Raw genomic sequence first — 26,483 nt, 5'->3', positions numbered from 1 at the left:
ATAAGTCTATTTGAATGAAATAGTCATAACCAAATCAAACTTTCCACAGCTCTTCTCCACTGAGGGCAAATTACTGAAGAGGAAATGAAAAGCCTTTGGGATATTGGACTTACAAGAAAAAACATATGAAGTAATTGCAGACATCACTGTGCCGTGTGATGCCTCCAACTGTATATGTCAAACCAAATTAGTGACCTTAGACTTTCCCTTATTTGGTCCTGCAAAGAAAATGTTTTTCCATTCTTATCTTTTCAGTTTCATTTCCCATATCTACTTAGTTGGCATTTCTTACTAACTCTGCCCCTCATACACTTTTTAGTGTATTTTCCCCCTTATTTCTTTTTTTCCTAATTAAAGTTCTTTCTTCTCTCTCCTAAAGTACTGGTTTGTGTTCTTTAAAGATCTACCTGCCTGAAATCATTCTCAATCAATACTTCACAAGTTAGCCAGTGTCAATTTCAAATACACAGTTTTACTGATGGTTTTCCAATGGCTAAACAATTAAATTCAGGCTCGATTACTAATTTATTCATTTGTTTTTCAATTTATGTATAGCTGGTATACAATATTCTGTTAATTTCAGTTATTCAGTATAGTGACTCTACATTGATAAATTCAGACTCCTTTGAAAGGTATTCAAGTCTTTACCATACAACCCCAATATATGAGGTCTGTCCAGAGGATATCCAGCCATGTAATATGAAAAATAGAGACATTTATTGAAGAAAATACAAGATACCAGAAACATTGTACATAGGGCATTGACACCTCAGTACCCTCCAAAGTAGGCACCTTGGGACCTCACACAGTTCTCCCAATCTCCATCAGATGCCCTGTCATATTTTCCTGAATCTCATCAACAGTCTGAAATCTCTTCCCTTTCAAAGATGATTTTAGTTTGGGGGAAAGCCAGCATTCACAGAGAGCTGAATCTGGGCTACAGGGGGGCTGAGTCACCTGTGTGATTTGATGTTTCATCAAAAAACTCTGCACGAGACATGATGCATGAGCAGGCACATTGTCACAATGAAGCTGCCAATCACCAGTTGCCCATAGCTGCAACCTTCTGAGTCATCTGAATAGTTTCCATGGAGGGATGTTCAAGCTTAACCCAAAATTTGATGCAGACTTGTTACTCTACTCTCTCAATCATTTTGAATGTGATGGCCACATGGTCACATGCTCATTTGATGGTGTCTACTGCCCCCACTGACTAGTACAATGAATGACTAGTTGTCATTGTTCACACATGTGCATTCCAGTCCACTCTCCTTGGCTGCCAGGTTTCATTGATGTCACGCACACCGTTCTCATTATATTTACAATGGCTTGACATTTTCTGGACTCATCTCCCATTGCATTTCCCCCTGTACTTTTCTATCATATCACTCTGGATTCCCAGAACTTCCATTTTTAAATAACATTTCTAACGCAAATTCTCTCTGAAGAATAATACCAATTTTTCAAGATCTTTTTCAACATTGTTTCCAAAAGTGCATTATTTCTATACTTGAGACGGGAACTTATCTTCTAAGTTTCCATAATATTTTATTTATATTTCAATGAAATTAGTTATACATTCCCACCTGCCCTAGATTATTGTTTATAGTGATACACTGTGTTTGCTCACTAACTTCCCCATTCACCTTAGATTCCCTTCTGCTTCTCAGGATAGTATATTATAATTTAAGACACTGCTAACTCGAATTCAAGTGAATGGTACTCTATTTATACAATCATCTTGTGGTTTGTAACCCACCTTCACATAGATGATAATGGTGTAACTGCCCAGTGGTTAAGCGGTGGTCACAGCATTCAGCTGTGCTCTATTAATTACTACTCCTGTGACCATAAGGTGAGAATATGCAGATGTTATAAAAAACAAATGACAACAGAGTTAATATGTCTGTACTTGGAACAACATGCTATCGTGAAGTATGAACTGTCTTTATTGTTAAAACAAGGTGGGTTATCTCTGCTGCATTGTTTAGCCTTGTACTGTTCACGAGAAATTGTTTAAGAGTATCATCAAAGTCAACAAAAACCAGGTACCTTTGTATGAAGGAGTCAGAGATAAGGAGTGGAAACAAAGAGCAAATCAAGAGCCCCTTTCAATCACACGGTTATAATGAAAGAGATGATCAAAATGAGTCAGAAACTAAAAAGAGCAGGAAGAACATTGTTCTTTATTCTGACAGATAAAGGTACATGGATTTAAAAGGTTCAGGAAGAGGCTTTACTCCCAGTGCTGGGCCTTGAACAGTTATGGGCTTAGTCAGGCAACCCTAGGTGTGCTGCCATGTGTGTATAGGGTTTTCTTTGTAATCTCTGTCCGCAAATTAAATTCCACCACAAGTGTACCCAGTGTCTTTGCAATATTTAAATTACTATTGTTTTTAATTGCACTCAGTATACATATAGTTACATGGGTGTATAAAGACTCTGAATAATTTTAAATTATTTTGGCTGCGAAATATAAGAATATAAAACATGTAGATTAAGTAAATATTTGAAAATACACCACTGATGGATGCTGCTTCTTTCCCTTTCCTGTAATTTTTTTCATTATCTTAGTCTCTTTGATTCCCTCATTCTCAGACTATTTTTCTATGCTGGAGGAGCATTTTTGGCTGAGTTTTGACCATGTTCACAAAGTATTGCATATTTAAGTCTTCAGAATAACTGTCTTATTTACATCCTTTCCACACCTGGTATCTTTGTGGCTCAGTCATAAACTTGAACTACAGCCAAATTAAGAAAAAAATTCAAGCATAGACCTGAGCCTGAGAACTAAGCATCACTTAGATTTTCTTAGACATGCAAATTTGGTACAGTATAATCTTCAATGTATGGTTAGTTTTCTATATCTAGATAGCATGTAAATTCATTTTACTTAAATACTATGATCTCTAACATCTATTTAGATAGGAACATTTTTGTAATGTAATTACATACATGTTATCAAATTCTGTTTGGAAAGTAAATTGGAAATAAACATTTAGTTTATATGTTTCTTAAAAATACTTTGTCACATTCTGGTTTTATTTTTGTTTTACTGACTGATTTATTTTCATCATGTGTATCTTCCAATTATTTCTTTATTTTGGTGAATTTCACGTATTGCAGGACATAGGGATGAGCTTAAAGTAGGTTTAAAGGAAAGTTATTGAAATATTAATCTAATTAAACTAAATGGATATACCACAATGTCATATGACTATTTTGTTATTATTTGATAATTATGTACCAGTAATTATGTTTCTCTATCTACGTTCCTACTCTCTCATCTTGTAATACTGTCCTGCTGTTTATAAGAACACTGTATGTAATGATTTAGAGGTCTGCGTTTTATCATGTTAAATATAAATTATAAATATTTTGATGTCTTTAGATTTAATTGTTTTCTCAACTATAATGTTGTTAGGCATTTCTATAGTTTCTGACATTTCTTCCCTCTTAACTACAAAAAGCTGCAATATGTATAGATTATTCCTTGTATTAGGTCTTCGATGAATAAATTCATTCTATTTAATGCACTCATCTATCATCATAAAATGTTTTCACCATTTACCTTGAATCCCGTTATGTATAAACTGCTGTATGACTAAATTAGAAGGAATTGTTTTTTGAGAAGATCAGCTGGAATTTCATGAAGGACATAATGTCCAGAAAGAACATTTTTATTACCTCACAATGCATACACCCACATGTGTATAATATATGTGTATTTGCAGGTAAAAATTTTGATACTAATTTTGATTACTTGAAGACATCAAGGACTGAATACATATTTTTTCCAAAACCCCTAAAAATTGAAAAGATATAGGAAAATAAAACAATTATGCTTTACAATGACATTATAGGAAATGTCAACATGCAGGGAAATTAAGTAGAATGTGCATAATACAAACTCTGTTCTCTAAACACAAAAGGATGCTATCAGTGAAGTCTATGTTCATAAAGCAATTATGCTATTTTGTATATAATACAAATTAAAAATAATTTTTGGACTTGAGTGAAGAAAGCCAAGACAGCAAAGTTCCATTTTCTACATCTAAAAAAAGCAGAACTTTCTACTTAGAAAAGTGAGTGCTCCATAATAACAAATAATTTATATGATCTTAATCAATGACTTCACACTAAAACTTTCTCTTGAAGAGAAAATTGGTAGAGGTTCAAAAAATATGGTATTACCTAACTCCTATTTTAAATTAAAGCAGGTTTTTCTTTCCTTTGCCAGAGAGTTCATCAATTTTTTAGACAGTGTTCTTACTCTGCTTTATTAAATGAGATGAAACAAGTGCAATTAAGTGTGTGATTTATTTTCTAAGTTTCAGTGCTTAAGCAATGAGCTAAAAAAAAAATCACCACACCAAAGAGATCCAGTACAGGTGTGATTTAAATCTCTGAGAAAGAAAAAAAACATACCAGTGCTTTCTTTTAACTTTCTCCAATCAATGGTCATATCTCTTACTCAATAGTTATGTTTAAAAATTGAAAAACAAACTTTGTACCCTCATCCAATGATATGTTTCATTGATTTTAGAGATAGAGGAAGGGAAGGGGGAGAGAGAGAGAGGAACATCGATGTGAGAAACATCCATCTGTTGCCTCCTGTGCATTCCTGGAGAATCAAACCCACAACATAAGTGTGTGCCCTGATCAGGGATCCAAAGAACCTGCAGCCCCCTGATGCATGGGCTGATGCACCAACCAACTCAGCCACCCAGCCAGGGCCTTCACTTTTTTTAATTGTTTTTTTTTTTTTTGAGAGAGAGAGAGAAAGAGAGAGACATAAAGTTTTTGTTCCATTTACTTATACATTCATTGGTTGATTCTTATATGTACCCTGACGGGGGAGGAGACCAGCAACTGTGGACAGTTGGGGCAATGCTTAGCCAATTGATCCACGTGGCCAGGGCTTATTTAAAATAAAGAGAACTATATAAGTTTAAGATGCATTTCATAGAAATAAACACATTTTAAAAGATGATTATATACAGAGAATGAAAACCCAAGTCACTAAGAGAAAATATTTGCAAAAAACATCTGATAAAGAACTGTTATCCAAATATACAAAGAACTCTTAAAATTCAACAATAAGAAACAACTTCATTAAAAAGTAAGACAAAGATCTTACGAGACATGTTATCAAAGTAGACATTCGGAGATGTTACTAATATTGGCAGCATAGGCGAATGCAGTACTCGGATTCCCCCACAACCACATCAAAACTTCAACTACAGAAAGACCATCATCCAGACTGTCTGAAATCTAGTAGAACAGAAGTCCTACAAGTAAGAATAGAAATTAAAAGCCAAATGGAAACTGGTGGGAGGGGTGGACACGTGGAACAGGTTGGTCCACAGACCTGTGTGTCCAGTAAAAATTGGGAGGGATGTCTCGGATGCAGAGCTTCCCCCAGAGGGTGAAGTGTCCCAGCCTCACCCCAGGCCTTTCAACCCAGGGTTCCAGTCCCAGGAAGAGAAGTCCAATTTTCTCACCCACATATCTTATACATGATTTAAAAATAAATTAATAATTGAAATTTTGGTCCAAAACAAACAACAAACAGAAACTCTAAGCAAAACAAAAACAAAAGCAAATATGGAACACCGATTTAATTTTTTATATAATATTCTCTTAAAAATTATGTGTATACTCAATTTGTTCTTCATATTTTTTTTTCTGAAAAGTACCTTATAATCTACAGATGGCAAAACTTGTATTTGTGAATGCCAGTACCAGTTTTATCTATTTATTAAAAATTTTTTTTATCCTTATTTGAGGGCATTTCTTCATTGCTTTTGGAGGGAGAGGAAGGGAAAGAGAGAGAAACATTGATGTGAGAGAGAAACATCAACTGGTTGCTTTCTTGAACTCACCCCGACAGGGGATTGGACCTGCAACCTGGGTATGTGCCCTGAGCAGCAATCGAATCTGCAAACTTTCAGTCGACAGGATGATACTCCAACCAATTGAGCCACACTGTCCAGGGCCAGTTTCATTTATTAAAAAGTGCTAAGTTTCACATAGCCATAAAAATTTACCAAACATTTTCTGAATATGTAATCTCAAAATATTTTTATTCTGTGAAATAAAAAAGTTAATTTTATACATTAAATAGAAAGATTTCCTTTTTGATATTTACCCAGGTCATAGGGCACAGTAATAATCCCAGCCCTAATTCAAGCGCCTCACTGACGGGGAGCTGTTCCTCTGCGGTGCCTCTCATCAGGCACTTGAGTTCCAGGGAACAGGAAGGATCTGTTAAGAATGTGGCCTGATTCTTAAAATAAAATAATGATTTAGGGACCAGGGAAGATTTAGGTCAATTTTATTTGACACAGACCTTGGCAACTTTTTACCAACTTGAGTGTTATTATAGATAGAAACTAATTATACTGGTCGCACCACCAGCGGAGCAGCAGCACTTCTCTCATCTGGTCAGAAAACGTTCTCAAAAATGCCGGAAACCCAGGCGCTCGTCAAACACGTAAAACCTGTTCAACCGTGATATAATTAGCAGTTTCTACGGCTTTTGTCTTAACAGACAATAATAGTTTTGATTCTTAAGAATGTCTAATTATATGGGAAGGTAATTCAAGGCAGAAATGAAGATAATTTATAGCATAATTTTCAAAGTAATTAGAGTTTGCAGAAAACAATTCTTATTATAAACCCTATTTAATCTGTAAGATCTTATTATCCTTTAAGAAATAATTCAAATTTAGCATTAGATACTATTTTTTGTACTTCCCTAATCTCAATATGTTAAAAATAAACAATTCCTGTTATTTTAATACAACTTCCTCTTATTTTCAGTTTTTTCTCCCTTTTTAGGATTCCATCTATGAAAACTGAATAGTGAGAAAGTTGTCAGTTATGTATACACAAATTTTGGAAGTACTTTTAATATGAGAAAGGCTCTATTTCATTCCTACAATTTATTTATTTATTTTAGTTTTCACATTTTTATTGTGTTTTTTCCATTACCATTTAGTGCCCTTATATCCCCCTCTCCCAAGCAGTCACCACACTGTTGTCCATGTCCACGAGTCCTTTTTTCTTTTTTGCTCAATCCCTTCACTCCCCACCCTACCCCGACCTTAGCTGCCATCCTGCTCTCCATCTGTGCACTTGTCTATATTTTGTTTGTTAGTTGTTTGTTCATTAGATTCCACATATGAGTGAAATCATATAGTATTTGTCTTTCTCTGACCAGCTTATTTCACTCAGCTTTATGTTCTCCAGGTCCATCTACACTGTCGCAAAAGGTAAAATTTCTTCTTTTTCATGGCTTAGTAGTATCCCATTGTGTAAATGTCTCACAGTTGTTTTATCCACCTGTTTACTGTTGATGGACACTTGGGCTGTTTCTATATCTTAATGATTGTAAATAATGTTGCAATGAACATAGGGGTGCTTATGTTCTTTTGAATTAGTGTTTTGGGTTTCTTTGGATATATTCCCAGAAGTGGGATTGCTGGGACAAAAGTCAGATACCAGCTTTTTGAGGTATCTCTATACTGCTTTCCACAGTGGCTGTACCAGTCTGCATTCCCACCAACAGTGCACAAGCGTTCCCCTTTCTCCACATCCTCGCCAGCACTTGTTGTTTGTCGATTTATTGATAATAACCATTCTGACAGGTGTGAGATGATATCTCATTGTGGTTTTAATTTGACATTGAACATCTTTTTGTATGTCTATTGGTCACTTTAGAGAAGTATCTATTCAGGCCTTTTGCCCACTGCAATACCAAATTTAATGTTCTAACATTAAAAAGTATGTATTTTTTGTTTTTGTTTAGGTTTGATTTTGTTTCTTTGCACTAAAGATCTACCTAGTTTTCATTACTGGATGCTTTTGACAAAAAAGATGTTTACAGGGAGTTAACAACCAGTTATCACATTTTTTAAATACCATGTAGCAGTTTTATCATCCTTTTATTACTTAAAATAAAATAGTATTAATCCTAGTCTAGCTCTAGTGAAGGAAATTTTATTTATTGCTTTAAATTTTTATTTATTGATTTTAAAGATAGAGAGAGGAATGGAGAGAGAGAGAGAGGGAGGGAGGAGAGAGAGAGAGAGAGAGAGAGAGAGAGAGAGAGAGAGAGAGATTCAATGATTTGCTGCTCCACTGATTCATACATTCACTGGTTGCTTCCTGTATGTGTCCTTCCTGGGGACTGAACCCACAAAAACCTGGCATATTGGGATGCTGCTGTAACCAAAAGAGCTCCCCAGTTAGGGTGCAGTTAATGTATATTAACCTGTTCTGAAAATTACCTAAGAAAAAAAGCTACCTGAGTTTTCTTTGAACACTGGATATCATCACCTTTACCACAATTGTTTTTTAAATTAACATTTAACAGGACATGTAGTTGTGGGAGATTTTATGAGCTACCGGAAGGTGCTAGCAGCTGTATTGATCTGATACTGTCTCAGTATAATGATTCAAGCAGAATAAGGTGGGCCTTACTAGCCTTACGTAGAGTTTGTGTAAGTGGTTATTTCATGAAGTTCCAACCAACCTGTTCAAAGGATCCTTAATGTTTATATTTCCAAAGTTTAAATAGAAGCAAAAGTCACTAATTTAAGAAGGCTGACGTTAGAAGAATTTCAGTTTGGATTAGACCCTATCACGTGAAATAAACTGAGTCTAAATAGTGAGCACACTCACACAGACATTCTTGCATGCTAACAACAATTTAAGTAGAGATATAAGCTAGTTTACTCGGGAACACAGCCGTTGCATCTCTATGTCTCTTCTTTAACAACCAAACGTAATGTATTTGGATAGTTTAATCTGGTCTGACTCAAATTTTAATGTAAAATCTCAATAGAGTGGAGATGCTGATTCAGCAGGTCTAGGTAGGCTCTGAGACTCTGCATTTCTAACAAGCTCCCAAGAGATGCACAGCTGCTGGTCCAAGGTCCAGACTCTTTGTAGCCAAAGTTGACACCATCGGAGTTTTCAGTGATTTGAGGTATGCATAAGTAACACAGTTCATTCTGTGAACCGTATAGGGTAGAACCCTTTAACTCTGTCAAATCTTTGCTTTTTACAAGGCATGCACTCTCCCTGGCCAGCGTGGCTCATCTGGCTGGAGTGTCACAAGTTTGATTCCTGGTTAGGGCACCTGCCTAAGTTGTGGGTTTGTCCTTGGTTGGGGCGTGTGCCAGAGGCAACCAATCAATTTTTCTTTCTCACATGATGTTTCTCTTCCTCTCTGTCTCCCTCCCTTCCCATCTCTCTAAAATCAATAAGCATGTCCTTGGGTGAGGATAAAAATAGATAAATAAAAAGCATGCACTTGATGTAGTCTCATTTGTTTATTTTTTCCTTTATTTCCCTTGCCTTAGGAGACGTATCATTAAAAAACATTGCTACGCAAGATGTCTGACATTTTCCTGCCTATGTTTCTTTTTAGAATTTTTATGGTTTTGCAACTTACATTTAAGTTTTTTATCCATTTTGAATTTATTCTTGTGTGTGGTGTAATTTGGTAGTCCAGTTTTATTTTTCTGCATGTTCCTGTCTAATTTTCCCAACTACAATGCTTCTGAATAGCGAAAGTAACCATCAACAAAAAGAAAAGTAAACCCATCATATGGGAGAATGTACTTGCCAATAATAACATCTGATAACAGGTTAATTTCCAAAATATATAAAGTACTTATACAACTCAACATCCGGAAGACAAAGAGTCCAATTAAAAAATGGGCAAAGGACCTGAATAGATATTTCTCCAAAGAGGACATACAGATGGCCAGTAGACACATGAAAAAATGCTCACCATCACTAATCATCAGATGGATACAATGTATAACTACAATGAGATATCACCTCACACCTGCCAGAATGGCTATTATCAATAAACCAACAAACAACAAGTGCTGGTGAGGATGTGGAGCAAAGGGATCCTCATGCCCTATTGTGGGAATGCAGATTGGTACAGCCACTGATGAAAACAGTATGGAGTTTCTTCAAACATTTAAAAATAAAACCACCTTTTGACCGAGATCCCACTTCTGGGGAATATACTCTAAGGATCCCAGAACACCAATCAGAAAGCATACCTGCACCCCTATGTTCATTGCATGGTTATTTAAAATAGCCAAGACCGGGAAATAGGCCAAGTGCCTATAAGTAGGTGAGTGGATAAAAAAGCTGTTGTAGCTTTACACAATGGAACACTATGTGGGTGTAAAAAAGAAAGAACTCTTACTCTTTGTGACAGCATTGAGGACTCTGAGGTTGCTATGCTAAGTGAAATAAGCCAGTCAGAGAAAGACATACAATATGATCTCACTTTTATGTGGAATCTAATGAATAAAAATGGACAGAAAAAAAAATAGAACCGGAGACATGGATACATGGATCAGACTGGCAGATCTCTGAAGGGAGGAGGTCGCAAGGGACTGGATGAAAGAAGATGAAGAGATTAGCCAAAGCACACATATGCATAATCCACAGGCACAAATAGCAGAGCAGTGAAGTCCAGGGGAAGGGAGGTGGGGGCTGGGTGGAGGTGAGCAAAGGGAGAGGGGAAATGGAGGATATCTGTAATAGTGTCAACAATAAAAACGTGAGTTAAAAAATAAAATGTGTGCACCTATATTTTTCAAAGTCTAACTTCATAAACATTTCCTATCTGCAAAATATTTAGCAAAAATAGAAATATGCAAAATTTTAAAATGGTAAATACTAAAATGGACATGCTAGAAAGAGAACAAACTAAGAGTCAGAAAACATTGGTTTAGTCTGTTTTCACTCAATAGCAGGTTACTATTATTCCCTTGTAGATTACTTAAATTTAATTACTTGTAGTATTCTATTTCACAAGGTTTAGGTGAGAATAAGGTGAATCTTAGTGGAAGCACTTTGAGGGTATAAAACATTAAATAAACATAGGATTCCATTGTTCACAATTATTTCAATTACTTTTACAATAAGTATATCAATTTTTCAAATTATTGTCTTAATTATTAAAAATTTCCAATATTCATTGTCATATGAAATGTCACAGCATTGACAGCGAGGTGTGTGCAATGTTAAATTGCTGCCGATGCTTAAACCAAGTTTTGGTCTTTTTTCAGTTCAGGGGCTCCATTAATTTCATTCCTTTTTGTATGTGTGTGTGGCAACTCTTCCCTATTATTTCTTATTTAAGAATGATTATGTATTTTGAGTGCTGATATAAAGTTATTTCCATAGACACATAATCGAGACTAGTAAAGGTGTTTTCTAAACCAATTTGACACTTCTAAGTTAGTTTAGTATGGGGTTTGTGTCATTTTTTAAATAAAATTTAAAATTAATTTTACTATCTAATGGACTTACTATTTCTATATTCTTCCATGATATCCATAATAAAACACTCATAGAACTATTATCTGAACAACACTCTAGTGAGTCTTATATAATTACATATTATTACAAGAAATTTCTTAGACCACATACATTTCTTAGAAATATACATATATTAGTTAAATACATTAATGAAAAGATTTTCCAGTTTTTAAAATAATAGTCCTCAAGATGTTCCTGAGGCCAAACAAAGAAATATTTATAGATTATCTGTAACTAGAAAGGCAGATAAAAAAGAGGCAGCACAGCTTACAGATTTAAGTAATAAGCCCCCCAAATTGGAAAATTACTATATTTTTGTTTAATGATAGAAAAAGAAGGCAGTATAACTATTGATATGTATCAATTCTGTAACAAATGGTGTTAAATTAATTAATTTAATAAAAATTACTCAAGAAAACTATGAGATCATGCATTTTTAAACTTCTGTTGAACCACTGCTTTAAGTAACAACTAGGAATTAAAATCTTAAAGCAAAATGAAATGCTTTTACTCTTAGAAAAATATTTGTATCAAGAATCATGACTATTGTGAATAGTCAATTAATTTTTGTATATTTATTAAAGCGCAGAGAGCACTTTAAGAGACTTTACTTATTTGTTGGAAAAGAGCCCATACCATCTACTATTCCTGAACCACTAGAACCCCTGAATATAAAAGAATATTGATTCTGGTTTCTCCTCACTCCCTGACTACTTGAACCACGAATCTCTTTTTGCCTCATTATTTCTGGAACGACTTCCCCTCTTAAAATTTCTTTTTAATTAGTAATGTGTGCCTTTAAAATAACATCTTATAAAAAACTATAGTTGATTATCTATAGTTTTTCTGATCCCATCTTTTTCTTCAAAACCTCCAAGGGTTTCCAATTTTTTTGAACTCTTCTTTACATGTATTCTCAAAGAGAACACTGAAGAAGCATGTACAAAAGGCAGCCTCCCTTATAAGTTGTCATATCTTTCTATTATTTTATAGTGAAAGCCTCAGACAGTAGTTCTGATATTGGTTTTAAGCCTGAAAATCAATTGAATCAAAAAATTCACATTTCATTAAAAAATAGATAGTGGTACCTCCTCTCTTACTTTATAGGTTAAACTATGGTTTTAGGATATTAAGATACCTTGGAAGTATATGCATATGATCTCATCAATGTGCCAAGGTTTCTAGGGTTTTCCATTTGCTAAAAAAAGGATCTCTCTTTTTCTTCTAACAGTTTTTGGTGCATAGAGATTGCTTAGTGGGTATAGAAAATGCCAAGTTACCCCGAGTAATATGTTGGTAGCTAGCAAATGCAGCTGGCCAGCTAATGTGCCATTATCAGTGATCTAGGAGGACAAAATACTGCTGCAGGGGAAAGAGGAGAGAATAGCATTCTAGATTAGTGATTAGGTGGTTGATAAGCGACTTATTTACAGAAAAATAGAAACACTGTGGAATGAGATGTGAAGTGACTAGACCTGAAGAAACTGAAAATCCTCATTAAAAAACAGAAAATAAATACATTGACAAACAATAAATTGGACAGTTTAATCTCTCATTAAAGTGATCTTTTCTTAACTTCCCATTAATAATGGAGCTATTTAACCTCTATTACATCATATTACCTAGTATTTTAATTGTTTTTACTGTCAATCATGTGGTCAGATATGAAATGGAAATCTCAGTATTCTCGAGAATGAAAATATGTTCCAATAACATTTTGCAATATTTGCGAAAATCCCTGTATCACATCTTATGTATCACATCTAAGTTACATCATAAACTTCAGGGTTAGAGCTTTAGTTAGAAGACGTTATGATGTAGTTTGGGGATTTTTATTTTAGTTTGTGATGCTACAAATCTAATCAGAAAGGTATTATTAATCATTATATATTTCTCTTTCTTTATTCTTCCCTCCCTTTCATCTCTCTTTGCAGATACTATTCTACCAATGGGCATATTTGTTTAAATTTTTCTTTCTCTTTATGATGACCCATTGTTTCTCCATCCTAGAACACATAAAATAGTTTCAAGTAATCAATCATAATAGCCATGACTTATTCAGCTTCCTCAAATGCATTAAAATGTATTAGAAGAAGTTTCACTTTTGCTATTATTATTAGAATGTCCTTTACTTACATCTTTTGATAACTCTGGTCTTTCTGAGGACGGTTTGGGAATTCATAAGTGGCTTATAAGTAGTATTAAAAAATGGAGTTGCAACACATTTATACAAAGTCAAGAAGGCAAAACTAATCAGAGCAACAGTAAATTTATTGGAAGTTTTGTAAATTTTTACTACATGGCTACCGTTCTCTTTGGAGCTACCATGTTTTGTCACTACCAACAGGCTTCGCTCGGTGGGACTGGGCAACAGTCTGCTGGACTCCTAGCTCCAACCCCGCTTTTCAACTGCCTTCCTCAAGCTGCTCTCACTCAGGAATGAGAAGTGGAAAAGGAAGAAAACAAAGTAATTACAGTTTAGGAAAACGTGGAAGATTAGTTCACATTTTAAGATTCATGAACCCAATTGTCACAAGGTCTTTCAAAGGCAATTTTGATGTAATTTTCCTAGTTTGGACACTGATTAATCAGAGCTGGCATAGTTACCTTGATATCTATGAAGAATGTGATTTTCTCCTTTTTTATGTAATGGAAATCAATGGAAAGAACACTAAAAAAAGGTCAGCCACTAACCTTCTTATGGCAAACCACTATTTCACTACTTCTACAATTTCTTTTCAATCAACATATTTTATGATTACAGAAAATACATAAAGGTTATTGATCATAGATCCCATAAATTATTGGTTTATCCTAGGCATATAAACCCAAATTCCATAATTTGGATTGTTAATATGATTAGGTTTCCTTTTAATTAACCCCAAAATGAGTATTACCACAAAAAATTTTGTGGTAATACAGGTGTTTTGTTTCCTATCTTCCAAATTCATTTATTTTTTGTTTGATTTATAAAATTGCTTTATCACCCTCCAAAACAAAGGTATAATTTTTTTATTCATTCTTTTTAAAATATATTTATTGATTATGCTATTACAGTTGTCCCATTTCCCCCCCTTCACTCCACTCCATCCTTCACACCCATTCCCTCCCACATTCCCCCCTATAGTTCATGTCCATGGGTCATACTTATAAGTTCTTTGGCTTCTACATTTCCTATACTATTCTTACCCTCCCCCTGTCTATTTTCTACCTACCATTTATGCTACTTATTCTCTGTACGTTTCCCCCCTGTCTCCCTCTTCCACTCCCCTATTGACAACCCTCCATGTGATCTCCATTTCTGTGGTTCTGTTTCTGTTCTAGTTGTTTGCTTAGTTTTCTTTTGTTTTGGTTTTCGGTGTGGTCGTTCTTAATGTGCTTGGAAAACATATTTGATGAATACTGACTCTGTGGGTGTTAAGAAACTAAATGGCAGTCATCAGTTAAATATTAGTGTTGGCATTATTTAACTTGCAGGATCAGGGAATTGAAGCCCAATGCATTATAAATGGGTCATAATGCAATGTATAGGCCTGAAACACAATTCTGTGCTGGCTGTAACACAAATCCCATTGTGTGCTAAACAGAAAAGGCAATGTGGTTCCCAGACAGAAAGCTAAGTCTGCTGTCATAAATTTCCCCTACACGTTCATGTGGGATGTTATAAATGTATAAATGACATAGCTCTCTATGATATGAAAACCTTGTGATCTTTTAAAATTAGAAATTAAATGAGCAAAGGAAATTGTATGGGTTTATATGAATAGACAAATGTACACACATATTGAGAAGACACATTTTTTCATGGGTCCCTTATGCTGTCAGCCTATATTAAATCCAAAAATAGTTATTTAGCAATTCATCAAGCAAAATAATAAAAACTATACTTCCAATGAATAAAATATACACATTCATATTAATTTATAAAATCACTACTAATAGCCCTGGTTGCTGTGGTTCAGTGGTTTGAGTGCTGGCCTGCAAACCTGGGGGTCGCCAGTTCGATTCCCAGTCAGGGCACATGCCTGGGTTGCAGCCAGGTCCTGGGTAGTACATGAGAGGCAACCATATATTGAGGCTTCTCTCCCTCTCTCTCTCCCTCCCTTCCCCTCTGTCTAAAAATAAATAAATAAAATCTTAAAAAAATAAATAAAATCACTACAAATAACAAATCATAATGTTTTCAAAAGCATACCATTATTTTTGATTCAATATATTTAAAAATAATAATAGTACCACATATATAATGGTATACTGTTTAAAATGCACACTTTTTGTGATGATCCAAAAATGTCATAGGAAATCAATAGATTTCTGAGAGCAGGGTGTGGGAGGCTGGGGTGGGTGGTGAAAGAGATTTGATTTCGCTCTTATCTAGTTCTTTAATCATATAGCAACACAAACATTTCTAACCTGAAAATATTCTTTTTAAAGGCATCTAAACACACTTAAATCTTCCTTACTAATAATATCAGGAAAATATTTTAAAGACTCTTCTCCTGGATAACCTTTAGTGATTTCTATTTAGTTGATATATGAAGTTTAGATCATTTTACTGTCTTTTTGTCATGTGTAAGTACTAGTAATAAGTAAGTCACCAAGCTTACAAAAATCTGTTGTCCCTTCATGGAAGCAAAGGAGTAGTAGATTTATTTTCTTCAAAATGTACAGATATTGCTAGGCAAGAAATCCTGTATGTACAGACTCAGTCTAAGGAAGGGGCAGAAGCCACTATCACTTTATCTTTGTTTTCCCTAAACCACTTGCACTGCTTGCCTGGAAATATGTGGCTGCTCAGTTAACCGAGACTGTGCACTACTTTTGTAGTTATTGGACGTATTTAGGCATTGCCATTGCTCCCGTCTTTAAAATTCCTACATAATATTATGAAACCAGCAAACAGCAACTATTTTTTTTTTTGGTTTGTTTGTTTTTGGTAATAGTAGTGACTATTCCAAATGCTTTACGTGAATTTATTCATACGTAATCCTCATAACAACTGAACAAGGAAGGAATTATTATTATTTCATTCAAAACAGGGAACACGGAGCACAGACAGCGTACATTAACTGTCCATAGTTGCTCAGTTAGTGCCCAAGGCAGACTGTTGAACTCCATGCATTCCATTCTCTTAACAACTGTCCTGGAATTTTTATAGGATGTCTTCACATGGAAAGATTTAAAAGCTAAGCTGTGAAACAGCAGGATGAATGATTTTCTTGTAGTTATCAATGTAGTCAGTCTTCTTAAAAACTGTATTGGAAAAAATTTAATAAAAATTAACCTATATTTTCCTTATTTTAGTAGTGATGATTGCACTTACTAGAACTAAGTTAATGCTTAGAAGAATGCATTATTGAAATTTAGCTTTTGTACATCAATTACTTTTTTCACATGCTAATTTTGTTGAGCTCTATTTAATTAAAAATTTGATTATTTTAATACTAAAGTAACTTGCCAAATGTGCGCTATGTACTATGAATGTATTAACTCATATTGTTCACTGTGTGGATTTGCCAAACATGCATTATGCACTATGTATAGAGCTGATATGCAAGTGACAGCAGCAACCATAGTTATTATGAGCATTTGTTATATTATCAGACACTGTTCTCATATAAACTGTCTTATATAAACTGTCTTATATAAACTGTCTCATGCATCCTCAGAAAGACAGTGTAAGGCACTGGAATTAACTGCATTTTACGAATCATAAATGGGTGATGAAAATAAGTAAAGGAAAAGCTACAAAGGTAGTTAAGTGGAGGACCTGAGATGTAAACTCAGGCAAATTACCCCAGAGCCTATGAATTGGATTTATTGAATTGTTTCTTATTTGATAAATCGAGAGTGTAAGGCACTGTGAGAGAAACAAACATGCATCTGTGTGCTCTAGGGGTGCAAAGGTGGGAAAGATTAAAATCCACTGGGAGAACAGCATGGTTAAATGAAAAAGATAGCAAGTCTGAGGGCAATGCACTCTATTTGATTTGAGTCCGCCAGTGTTAATATTGGAGAGGTCACTTAGGATTAGATGGCAAAGGGCCTGACAGGGAGTGAAATCTGGATTCAATTTGCTTGAAAACTGAGAGACCTAAATGATTTTCGAATGGAAAACTGTTGTGATAGCCACCAGAGCTGTATTTACGGAGATCCCGGCCAGTGTTACATACAAAGGAAAAGTACATAGGGCTTATTGTGTCAGGTAGCTTCACAAAATTAAGCATAAACAATGGTTTACTGACTAAAATGAATTTTCATGAGTCAACATTTATGACTCAGGATTAATTTTTTTGGGAATTTGAAGATTATAGATCAAACAAGTTAGGGTAAACATATGAACAGAATTTTATCAAAAAGCAAAGACATTATTTTATAAACTTGTTTCATTTAGATATTCTCATATTGGTTTTTGAGACATTGTAATTAAAACCTTCCAGTCTGAAAGCTTCTGAAATCTACCACTATGAAAGTATTCACACATTTAATAATACTGTAAACTTATTCCTTCTACTGAGGGGATAAGAACATAGTAAGTTTTTTTGTGGGGGGAGGGGCGTGTTGGTCAAAACTATCCATTCCATTAAAGTTCAATGGCATTGCTTGCCACCATTCAGCTTTATCTGGCTAAAATCCTTTAATTCCCCAGCCCCTGCTGTTGGGGAGCTCTAGGCTCATCACACTTAACCTCTGCCTAGGCTTCTCAGAAAAGAATTTGTTTCAGTCCATTCATACTTTCAATAGTTGAGCAAGCCACACGCAACTGCACACTGGTCTTTTACCCTGAGCACACTAATCTGATTGTTTTTCCACTCTACAAACTCTGGGTCAACAATCAAGCTGCCGCCAGAAACTAATTAATTTGCAAACAGGCTTCTGTTTTCACAGAGGGAAATCTTTTGAGAGCCATGTCGGAGAGGCCGGCCACACCATGGTTACACACAGTGTGAGGGCATCCACTCCGCTGGGTAAATCCCCTGCTTGATGTCACTGCACACATGGACCCAGATTAGCCAGTCAGCAGTAAATCCCTATTCAGGCCCACTGAGCTCTCAATGCAGCGGCTCCAGAAGAGGAAATTGGCATAGACAGGCTCTGTATTCATTCAACCGATGGTGAGACTAGAGAGAAAAATTTTAACAACTAAGGAAGAAGAGAGCTGGCTTTAATTTAAAGAATTTTCCAAGATATTGTCTCATTTTTACACATTTTCATTGATTTTAATTTAAAAATGATAGAGGCGGTCAAAGGGAGAAAACGGCACAAATGTAATAGCGTGATGAACATAATATAAAAAATAAATGTAAAAATAAGTTAAAATGGGATTCTCTTGAGTGTAATAATATCCTTAAATGTTATTTTTCTATTCTCACCATTCAACTATAAATTCTGAAATAAGTTGTTGAAAATTTAGAACTAAGAGGCCATTCTTCAGAGTTGTACTTTTTTTAGCTCATCATTAAAAAATGTTAAAACATCATACCTTAACTATTTTATTCAGGTACATTTTCTCAGAGCTCTGAAAAACATAAATAAAGTCACCTTCTAAAGATTGCCACGGAGTTAACTTTTATTCCAAAGTTTTATCTATTTTCCTCATTAGTGCCGCGTAATTTTAAACACCAGTTAAAGGAGATTTTGTGCCTTAGACAACGTGTGACAGAGAAAGTAGTTCCTCTGAAAAGAAGATCAAGTAAAGGTATGTATCAGTAACTTTTTGTTTTCTTTTCAAATAAAAAAGCATATTTAGTGAACTTATTAAATGTATTATCATTTAGAGAGTAGATTAATTTCATGGTATTATAGTTTTGGAAAACTTATAGTTGAGTGTGTGCATTCTTTATTGGGATAAAAAAATTTTCTAGGTAATAGACTCATGAGAAAAAAAACAGGTGACTACTAGTTTATATTAGTTAAGGTATGAATAAATTTTGTTGTTGAGATCTGTTTTTATTTTATTTTTCAATCACTGTTTACTTTCAATATTCTTGTGGGTTGGTTTTAGGTACATGGCAAAGTAGTTATAGTTGGTATGAATACTTTTCAACTATTACATATCCATGTTTCAGCACAATTTCAGTAACAGTAGCCAAAAATACGATTATTTTTATGTGTGACTCTATACAGTGATACGTCAGAAATGTTCACTAACAGAATAAAATTCCGAGTTGTGATTCAAAAGCTGAAAAGACCGCATCCTTGTTGTGTCTTTCACAAGCTATGGAAACCAAGAAGACATTTGTGGTTGCTGTTGCTGTTTTAGCTGAAGGGTCACTCTCCTTCCACAATATTCATCTGCTCATATAACCATAAAGCAAGGCCTCCAGAGGGCTTTTTTCTCCAAGGTCAGCAAAATATATTACTAATTTACTTAAGCCAGAGAAATAATTCAAAATGGCATCATTGAGAAGTCTGACATTATGCAAAGCTAGATTTGTTTTACTTATTTAAAAAGTCTAATTAAATACTCTGACATAGTTTATACCTTTAAAGATAATAGAATTAAAATAGTACATCGAAAGAATCACACAAATGATTTGCGATTACGTATCTGGTGCCATGTAACGTTAATTTGTACTCTCATAATTTATTTGTAATCACACTTCTTGGTTCTATTTACATGAAAATATGTCCTGTGGAGAAATCTGAATCTTCAGAGAACATGAAATAGCCTGGTACATGACCACAGGGGAAGCTATGCTCGTTCCAATAAAGGCAGGCCAGGCTGGCATGAGAGTGTTACAAGTGAGAGGAAGTGGAATGATGACTTGCATACCATTTCAATTACAGAAAAAAGCAAGTGGGTTGTTCTATCCACAGGCACAATCCTTTTAGGAAATCCACTAAAAGAAAACAGGTCTTTCTGAAATGGCTGGGAAGGCCTCACACTCTGGGCTCTGTAATTAGGTCTGTTTGTGTTCATGGGGCCTTGGTTCTCTCAAGGATCCATGCGGTTTTACATTAAACCCTACTGTGACTGCCCTTTCACCCTGACTCAAATACCTCGCTCTCAGAATGGATCTGACAAAGCCTGTGAAGTAGGCTCCACCCAATGGAAGTGGGAGAAAAGATACAGAGGAAATTCACACTTATTAAATGCTTACCACATGCCCATCACTTGCTGAGTACTTTTTATAGATTACCATGAGGTCATGTTTTTTCACAACTATATGTCATATGTAGTAGTATCATCCCATTAAAAGTAAGGTCCAGAATAAGGTGAAACATTGTCTAACTCTAAAGACTATGGTCTTTCCTCCATAACATACAGCCTTCCAATATTAATCCAAGACATAAACAATACTGCAAATAGTGTGCATCAAATAGGAGAATAAATGTGGGTTAGCCATACATCTGCTCTAGTGAATGTCTAATATGTACAAGAACCAGGTAGTAGTAATTACATAATAAAGGTTAAGAAATCATCACTATAATAATAGCATAAACTTGTTTTGTATCCTTACTATGAATATATAAAGAACATTTTTACTAATCCTCACATTGTCAGTAAGCCAAAAATGGAGCTTAAGTTTAAAAAATATATAATATTGAGAAAATTTATGAAGCACAAGGAAAAGCATTCTGAATTTGGGGCACCATGGCAAATACATACCAGTACATTTTCTGAAATCAAAAGTTGTTCTAACATCTATCAGCCTTCAACTCGGAGCTAGTGTCAATGATAATTAAAAAAATATATATTTCTTTACCTAAATATATTACTCATTCCTAATATTTCTTGTTAAAATAAAACTGAATTTAAACTATTGCTGACACTATTATAAAATGTAAATTTAGCCAGTGATTATGAAAGTAGTGAAATTCCATTAAAATCAGATATTTCAAGATCCAATTCTAGACAATTTTTTTTAATTTTATTTAGAAAGATAGTAAAAGTCATTAAAATAGGACAACCAATCCTTCCAAAAATAAATAGTTTGAATTAATTTAAGAAAAGTAAAGCAAGTCCTGTGCCCAAATTAATTTTAATAAAGTACCATGCAAGGCAATTTATTACTTCTGGAAGCACAAATGACTGTGTAGTCTATTCATGCCTCCACACTCATTTATTTTATGTATGTGTAAACATTACGTTTCTAACTTCATTCTGAAATGGTACTTAATTCCACGAGGCTGTGATTCACACAGTCCCTCGGCTCTATCTCAGAGGTGTCTGCGTCCCCCATCTCCCAGAAGCTCTGGTTTCTGCACCCTGTCAAATGTAACCTTTGTGCTAATTTGGTAAAATCAGTTCTCACGTTTAGTGCTGAGAGACTGATAACCGAATTCTCAAACGCACTACACATTTGCAGAGATGAAGTACAGAGCTGCGGACAATGACTCTTTTCCCACAGTGTAAATTCTTCGGGCCCAGCTGTCAACATGTGAGTGTGTGCAGCGCAAAAGCAGCTTTATTTGATGACTTTTTCCTCCCAGGCCATAAAAATGAAATGGATACTGTACTCTCCTTTATGTGATTCCATCTCCTAATGAGGTTTTCTTTCTCATGGACAGTGAGAGCCTGTATGTCTTTCAGTTCCTAGTAGATCAGTCTCCTTCTTGCACATTAAAAACAAACACTTTTCTTCCTAAATAAATAAATATTGCAGTTGCAGAGTAGACCAGAGAGCAGCAGTGGATATTCCAGAATTGTCCTCTGGGAATTTGGAGTTAGGTTTTTTTTATAGTTTTACACAGATAGGCTTGTCATGATCTCAGTGTATTTTCTCTATTTTCTCCTTCTTGGTGAGCCACATCATTTCCCCGCTGGTCACCCCGCTCCCACAGCACTTCCTCTCTCCCCAGGGGAGATGTTTGACTATCTGTCCAATCTCCTTGGACTACCACGGTGTTTGTGCTTAATATCAAAGGTCTTAGGCATGATCTACATCAAAGAGAACAACAATGGGGAAGTGAATGATAGCAAACTTACTTAAAAGTTGGGAGAATAAGAAAGAAGGCTAGTTAAGTGACAAATACTGATGGAGAGGTTTCTCTAAGTGGAGATTGATAAAAAGCTATGGAATGTCATCAGTGACCTTGGAAGGAGCAGTTTCACGGGATCAAAGTCAGGCTGAAAGGAGGTAAAGGGGTAAAAATGTTGAGAAAACAAGTTTGTAACCAGGCTATGAACTTGGACATACAGGGACTTCATGGCGTTCCATGATTAAAGCAAGTGTATGAATAGAGTAGATGAACACGTTTTCAAGTCAGAGGGAAAAATAGTGGTGAAGAATACATTAAAAATAGTAGGATGATCAGAACCATTGTTGCAGGTGGGAAGAGATGCTGATTGAAGTTATTTGTGGTATGTTTTATGATTTGAATAGTCACTTAGAATGTGAGATATATCAGAACAAAGATTGTCAAACACAACTCATGGTCTCCTGACATTTCAGTGAGGTTCAGAGGCAATATTATAGTTTTTTCTTCTAACAAATCAATGAAGGACTGAGTGATGACATGAATTTTGGGGTTCTCCATAAGAAACTGCAGGAAAACCAATTGTAGTAGAAGTTCAAAGAAGTGAGATTATCAAGCATCTTACTGAAAAAATAGATGAGCTATAAACCAAGAGTTTCATCCTTATTAATGAGGCATGTGAAATCAGTTAAAAGGTCATAGATGGGAGGTTAGGGAATTGGCAGCTATTTTTATAAGACCGAAGGCAGATGTAAAGGGAGATAATAATTTAATAATAAAAAATAACCATGATAATACTGTGGGGACCATTATAAAAGCCTTTGATGAATGTGTAAGTGAATCATCAAAACAAAATCAAACTCTAGATGTAAGAACATATAAGATTACTCAGTTCAAAATCTGAATAAAATAGCATTTATTTACTTTAGGCATATAAATTTTGTGTATTTTCTCCTATGCTAGAATTATTTATTTACTGAAGAGAAAAAGAAAAAAAGCATCTACTGATCAAGTAGTGAAGCCAGTGACTGAGGTTAGAAAAACTGGGTTTTTGTTCCACATCTTCTACTATTGGGTTACAAGTAACTTAGATATTAGGCTCAGTTTCCTCGCCTATAACACGGGAGACAAGGTTTTAGAAAGATAAAGGAGAAGCAGAATAAATGTCATAAAAGTCCTTTGAAATTTTGAAAATACTTTCAATGTGATGTCATCAGCGCAATTTTTGAACATGCTAAAGAACTTACATGATGTTCTCAAGGAAATCAGAGAGGTGTGGAGGAAAAAAACAAACACTATGTCGTGAGACTTGCGGTGTTCCTGCAAGACTGGATTGGTAAGTGGTCTTATCATTTCCCATTGCCTCCCTTCCGCAGCTCCAGCCCAGATCCATTTCTTTCCGTAGTTCACTACTGAGAAACTGCACTTTTGGCACAAAGCAACTATTTCCCCGAATCCTTAATCATTCTTTTCTCTTTTTTCCAACTTTCTCACACCCACGGTCATGAAGTCACCACTATAAGCTTAACTGCATACTGAACCTCAAGTCATATTGTTTGTAGTATAGAAAGGAAGTTCTCCACTTGCTACAGCTACACCTGCTCTGTGTCTGTTCTTACAAGCACCACCTACCATTGAGCCACCTGGAATCATGCTGCTCTGTCCTGACGGGGTGGTGGTGCCCAAGCGTTCGGAAGATAGCAAAGTCCCGCCCCATAAAGTCAGCTGCTGTTCCAGAGTATAATTCTCCATCTGTGTTGGGACAAAATAAAAGCACATATGCGTACTTTAATTCAATTAAGGCAAGAAAAACAGAACAAACAAAATGCAAGTCTGATGTTAAGACCATGCTACAAAGAAAACAGAAATGCTCTCTGCACCATTAGGCAAAGCTACTTATTTTTTAATCCTGTCTTTGTTAAAGAGAGTATTTTATTAAATGATCATTTGCTGATTAAATACTACCCGACTACTCATTAAGTACTACCTTTCAAAAATTAAGTAAAATATGATTCAGGGGATATCACTAAAACATGAAATTTTATTCTTTTCAACTATAACCAGACACAAACGTACAAAGTGCAAACATTGTTTGCATTGATATCTGTAAAGAAACTATGGTTCTAATAATCTTGTTTATTAGGATAAGGAATCATTGTTAAATCTTGCTTATAGTTCCTAATGTACAGAAATGAAACTTCTAAGATATTCCTTTTTAATGGAATCCTATATTTTGCTCTATTTAGAAAGTACTAATATTTTCTTTACCATTTATTTTATTTATAACTTGGAAAGTGTTTTAATTTAGTAGAAATACAGTCAAAAAGAAAAGTCTACCATCTAACCTCATATATGACAGAGATATGTTGGGAGAAGAGGAAATTGTACAAACACCGCTCGTAATTACTATGGTTCAAATTCTTTGTCTTTTGACTTATTCCAACTTAAACTGAATGAAGTCTAGGTCAGAGTTTAATAATGGAAGACTCCTAATCAGAAGATAAAGTATAGAAAGGAAAAGGAAAAAGGAGGAGCAAGAGAAGTTAGTATTTACTGACCACCACTCTGTGCTTGCCCAGCAGTCAGGCCCTGGCTTGACACTTTCAAATGATCTAATTCAGTCGTTCCAACAACCTCATGATGTAAATGTACCCCTTGGGCCACTTCAAGTGACCCAAGGTTGCTCAGCTGAGTAGGTAAATCAAGGTGAAAGTTCAAACACAGGTGTGTTTAATCCCAAGCCTCTTTTATTAAAATTTAGGGCCTTTCAATAAACTGAAGTTGGTAAATGTTATGTTTTCTTTCCTTTAAACAGAAAGTGTTACATATTATTTCTTCCAGAAAAATACATCATTGCTTGTCTACTTACAGTGAATTATCAGCAAAACAAAATAACAAAAAAATCCTAAAATTTTCTCCGTATAATGTACCATACTGACAGTAAAAAAATACATGATATTGTTGATCATTTGGGTATGTTAATGTTTTTCAATTCATTGATTTGAAATATATTCAGAAAATAAGTGGGAATAAATTATAACCTAAATACTTAAATAACACTGTTTTCATTTTCAAAGAAATTTCATATCATTAGATGAATGGAAAACTTCCTGTGAATTTTCAGTTATAAATGCCCTTGAGAAAGTTTTATTAACCTGATTGTTTATTCAATATGCTTTGCTCACACCCTCAATTCTCACTTGCAAATACGGGCTTTGCTTCAGAAGACAGACGTTCTCAGTGGTCCAACCAAAATCAGTGTCTTTGGTGAAACCTGTGGTTCTCAGAAATGTTCGAATGTACCTAACCAAGCTTTGAGGAGCCCCAAAGTGGTGAAGAACAGCTCCACAGACCATTGAACAGCTCCAACCTATGACTTTAAATATTCAAAGGAAGACACCTGATCTAGGAGAATGAGTTTAAAATATTGATCATTTACTTTGGATTGCTGTGAATCAGTACAAATAAAAATGATTGTTGGACAACATATTAAGTACAAATAATCAGTTAAATAAATCAAATGCATATGACATCCCAAATTGTCATACTGTAGAATCTTTGGGATTCAAAAGCATCTATGTTCTCTTCACTTAATTGAATATGAAGTTCAAATCTGACTTTTTCTTACCATAACTTGCTGCAATAATATTTTGTGTAACCACAGCTAAAGAAATAACCCTTTTAACCAATGTCACCCCAATAAATTTAATTAAAAAAAGAACCTTTTTCTAAAAGCACAAAAATTCTATGAATATGTTAATGATAAATTTAAAAGGTACTCTGACCTTTTAAAATGCTTATTGTTTCCTTAATTTAAATCTATATTCAATCGCTGTAAGTTAATTTATTTTCATAGGAGGTTTATATCCTCCTTGATGTACCATTCTTATTAAGTTTGGTGTTTTGTCATTTAGCAAATTATATATATATTTTAAATTTCTGGTGAGTTATTTTTCTTGCTCTGTGTGAATAATGGGGTATTAATTTAAAGTATGTTGTGAAAGCAGCCTAAAATGTTTATGTGAATTTCAAAAGTTTTCATGTTGTAACACCTGTCATGGGATGCTTTATATGTTCTTTACCTTCAAAAATCAAAGATATTAAATTATTTTTTGAACCTCGTTGCCCTCGTAGCTGCATGTTAGGTGGTAAAAATCAGGAAGAGTGAAAATAGAGCTGCCAACAGTGAACACTGAACA

At 34.8% G+C, this 26,483-nt stretch overlaps 1 protein-coding gene across 2 annotated transcripts in view; it reads right to left on the bottom strand.

Annotated features, from left to right (window-relative positions):
- SEMA3A (semaphorin 3A) overlaps positions 1–26,483 on the bottom strand; it is a 461,493-nt gene that overhangs the window by 53,873 nt on the left and 381,137 nt on the right. For both annotated transcript variants that reach the window (XM_024559089.4, XM_053925978.2), the window contains one exon: positions 23,917–24,036. In XM_024559089.4, coding sequence (XP_024414857.2) covers positions 23,917–24,036 — 120 coding nt within the window. The remainder of the gene's footprint in view (positions 1–23,916; positions 24,037–26,483) is intronic.

Source organism: Desmodus rotundus, chromosome 6 (genome assembly GCF_022682495.2).
Source record: "Desmodus rotundus isolate HL8 chromosome 6, HLdesRot8A.1, whole genome shotgun sequence".
Classification (NCBI taxonomy): Eukaryota; Metazoa; Chordata; class Mammalia; order Chiroptera; family Phyllostomidae; genus Desmodus; species Desmodus rotundus.
The sequence above is the reverse complement of the archived record's forward strand: the minus strand, read 5'-3'. Positions and strand labels throughout refer to the sequence as shown.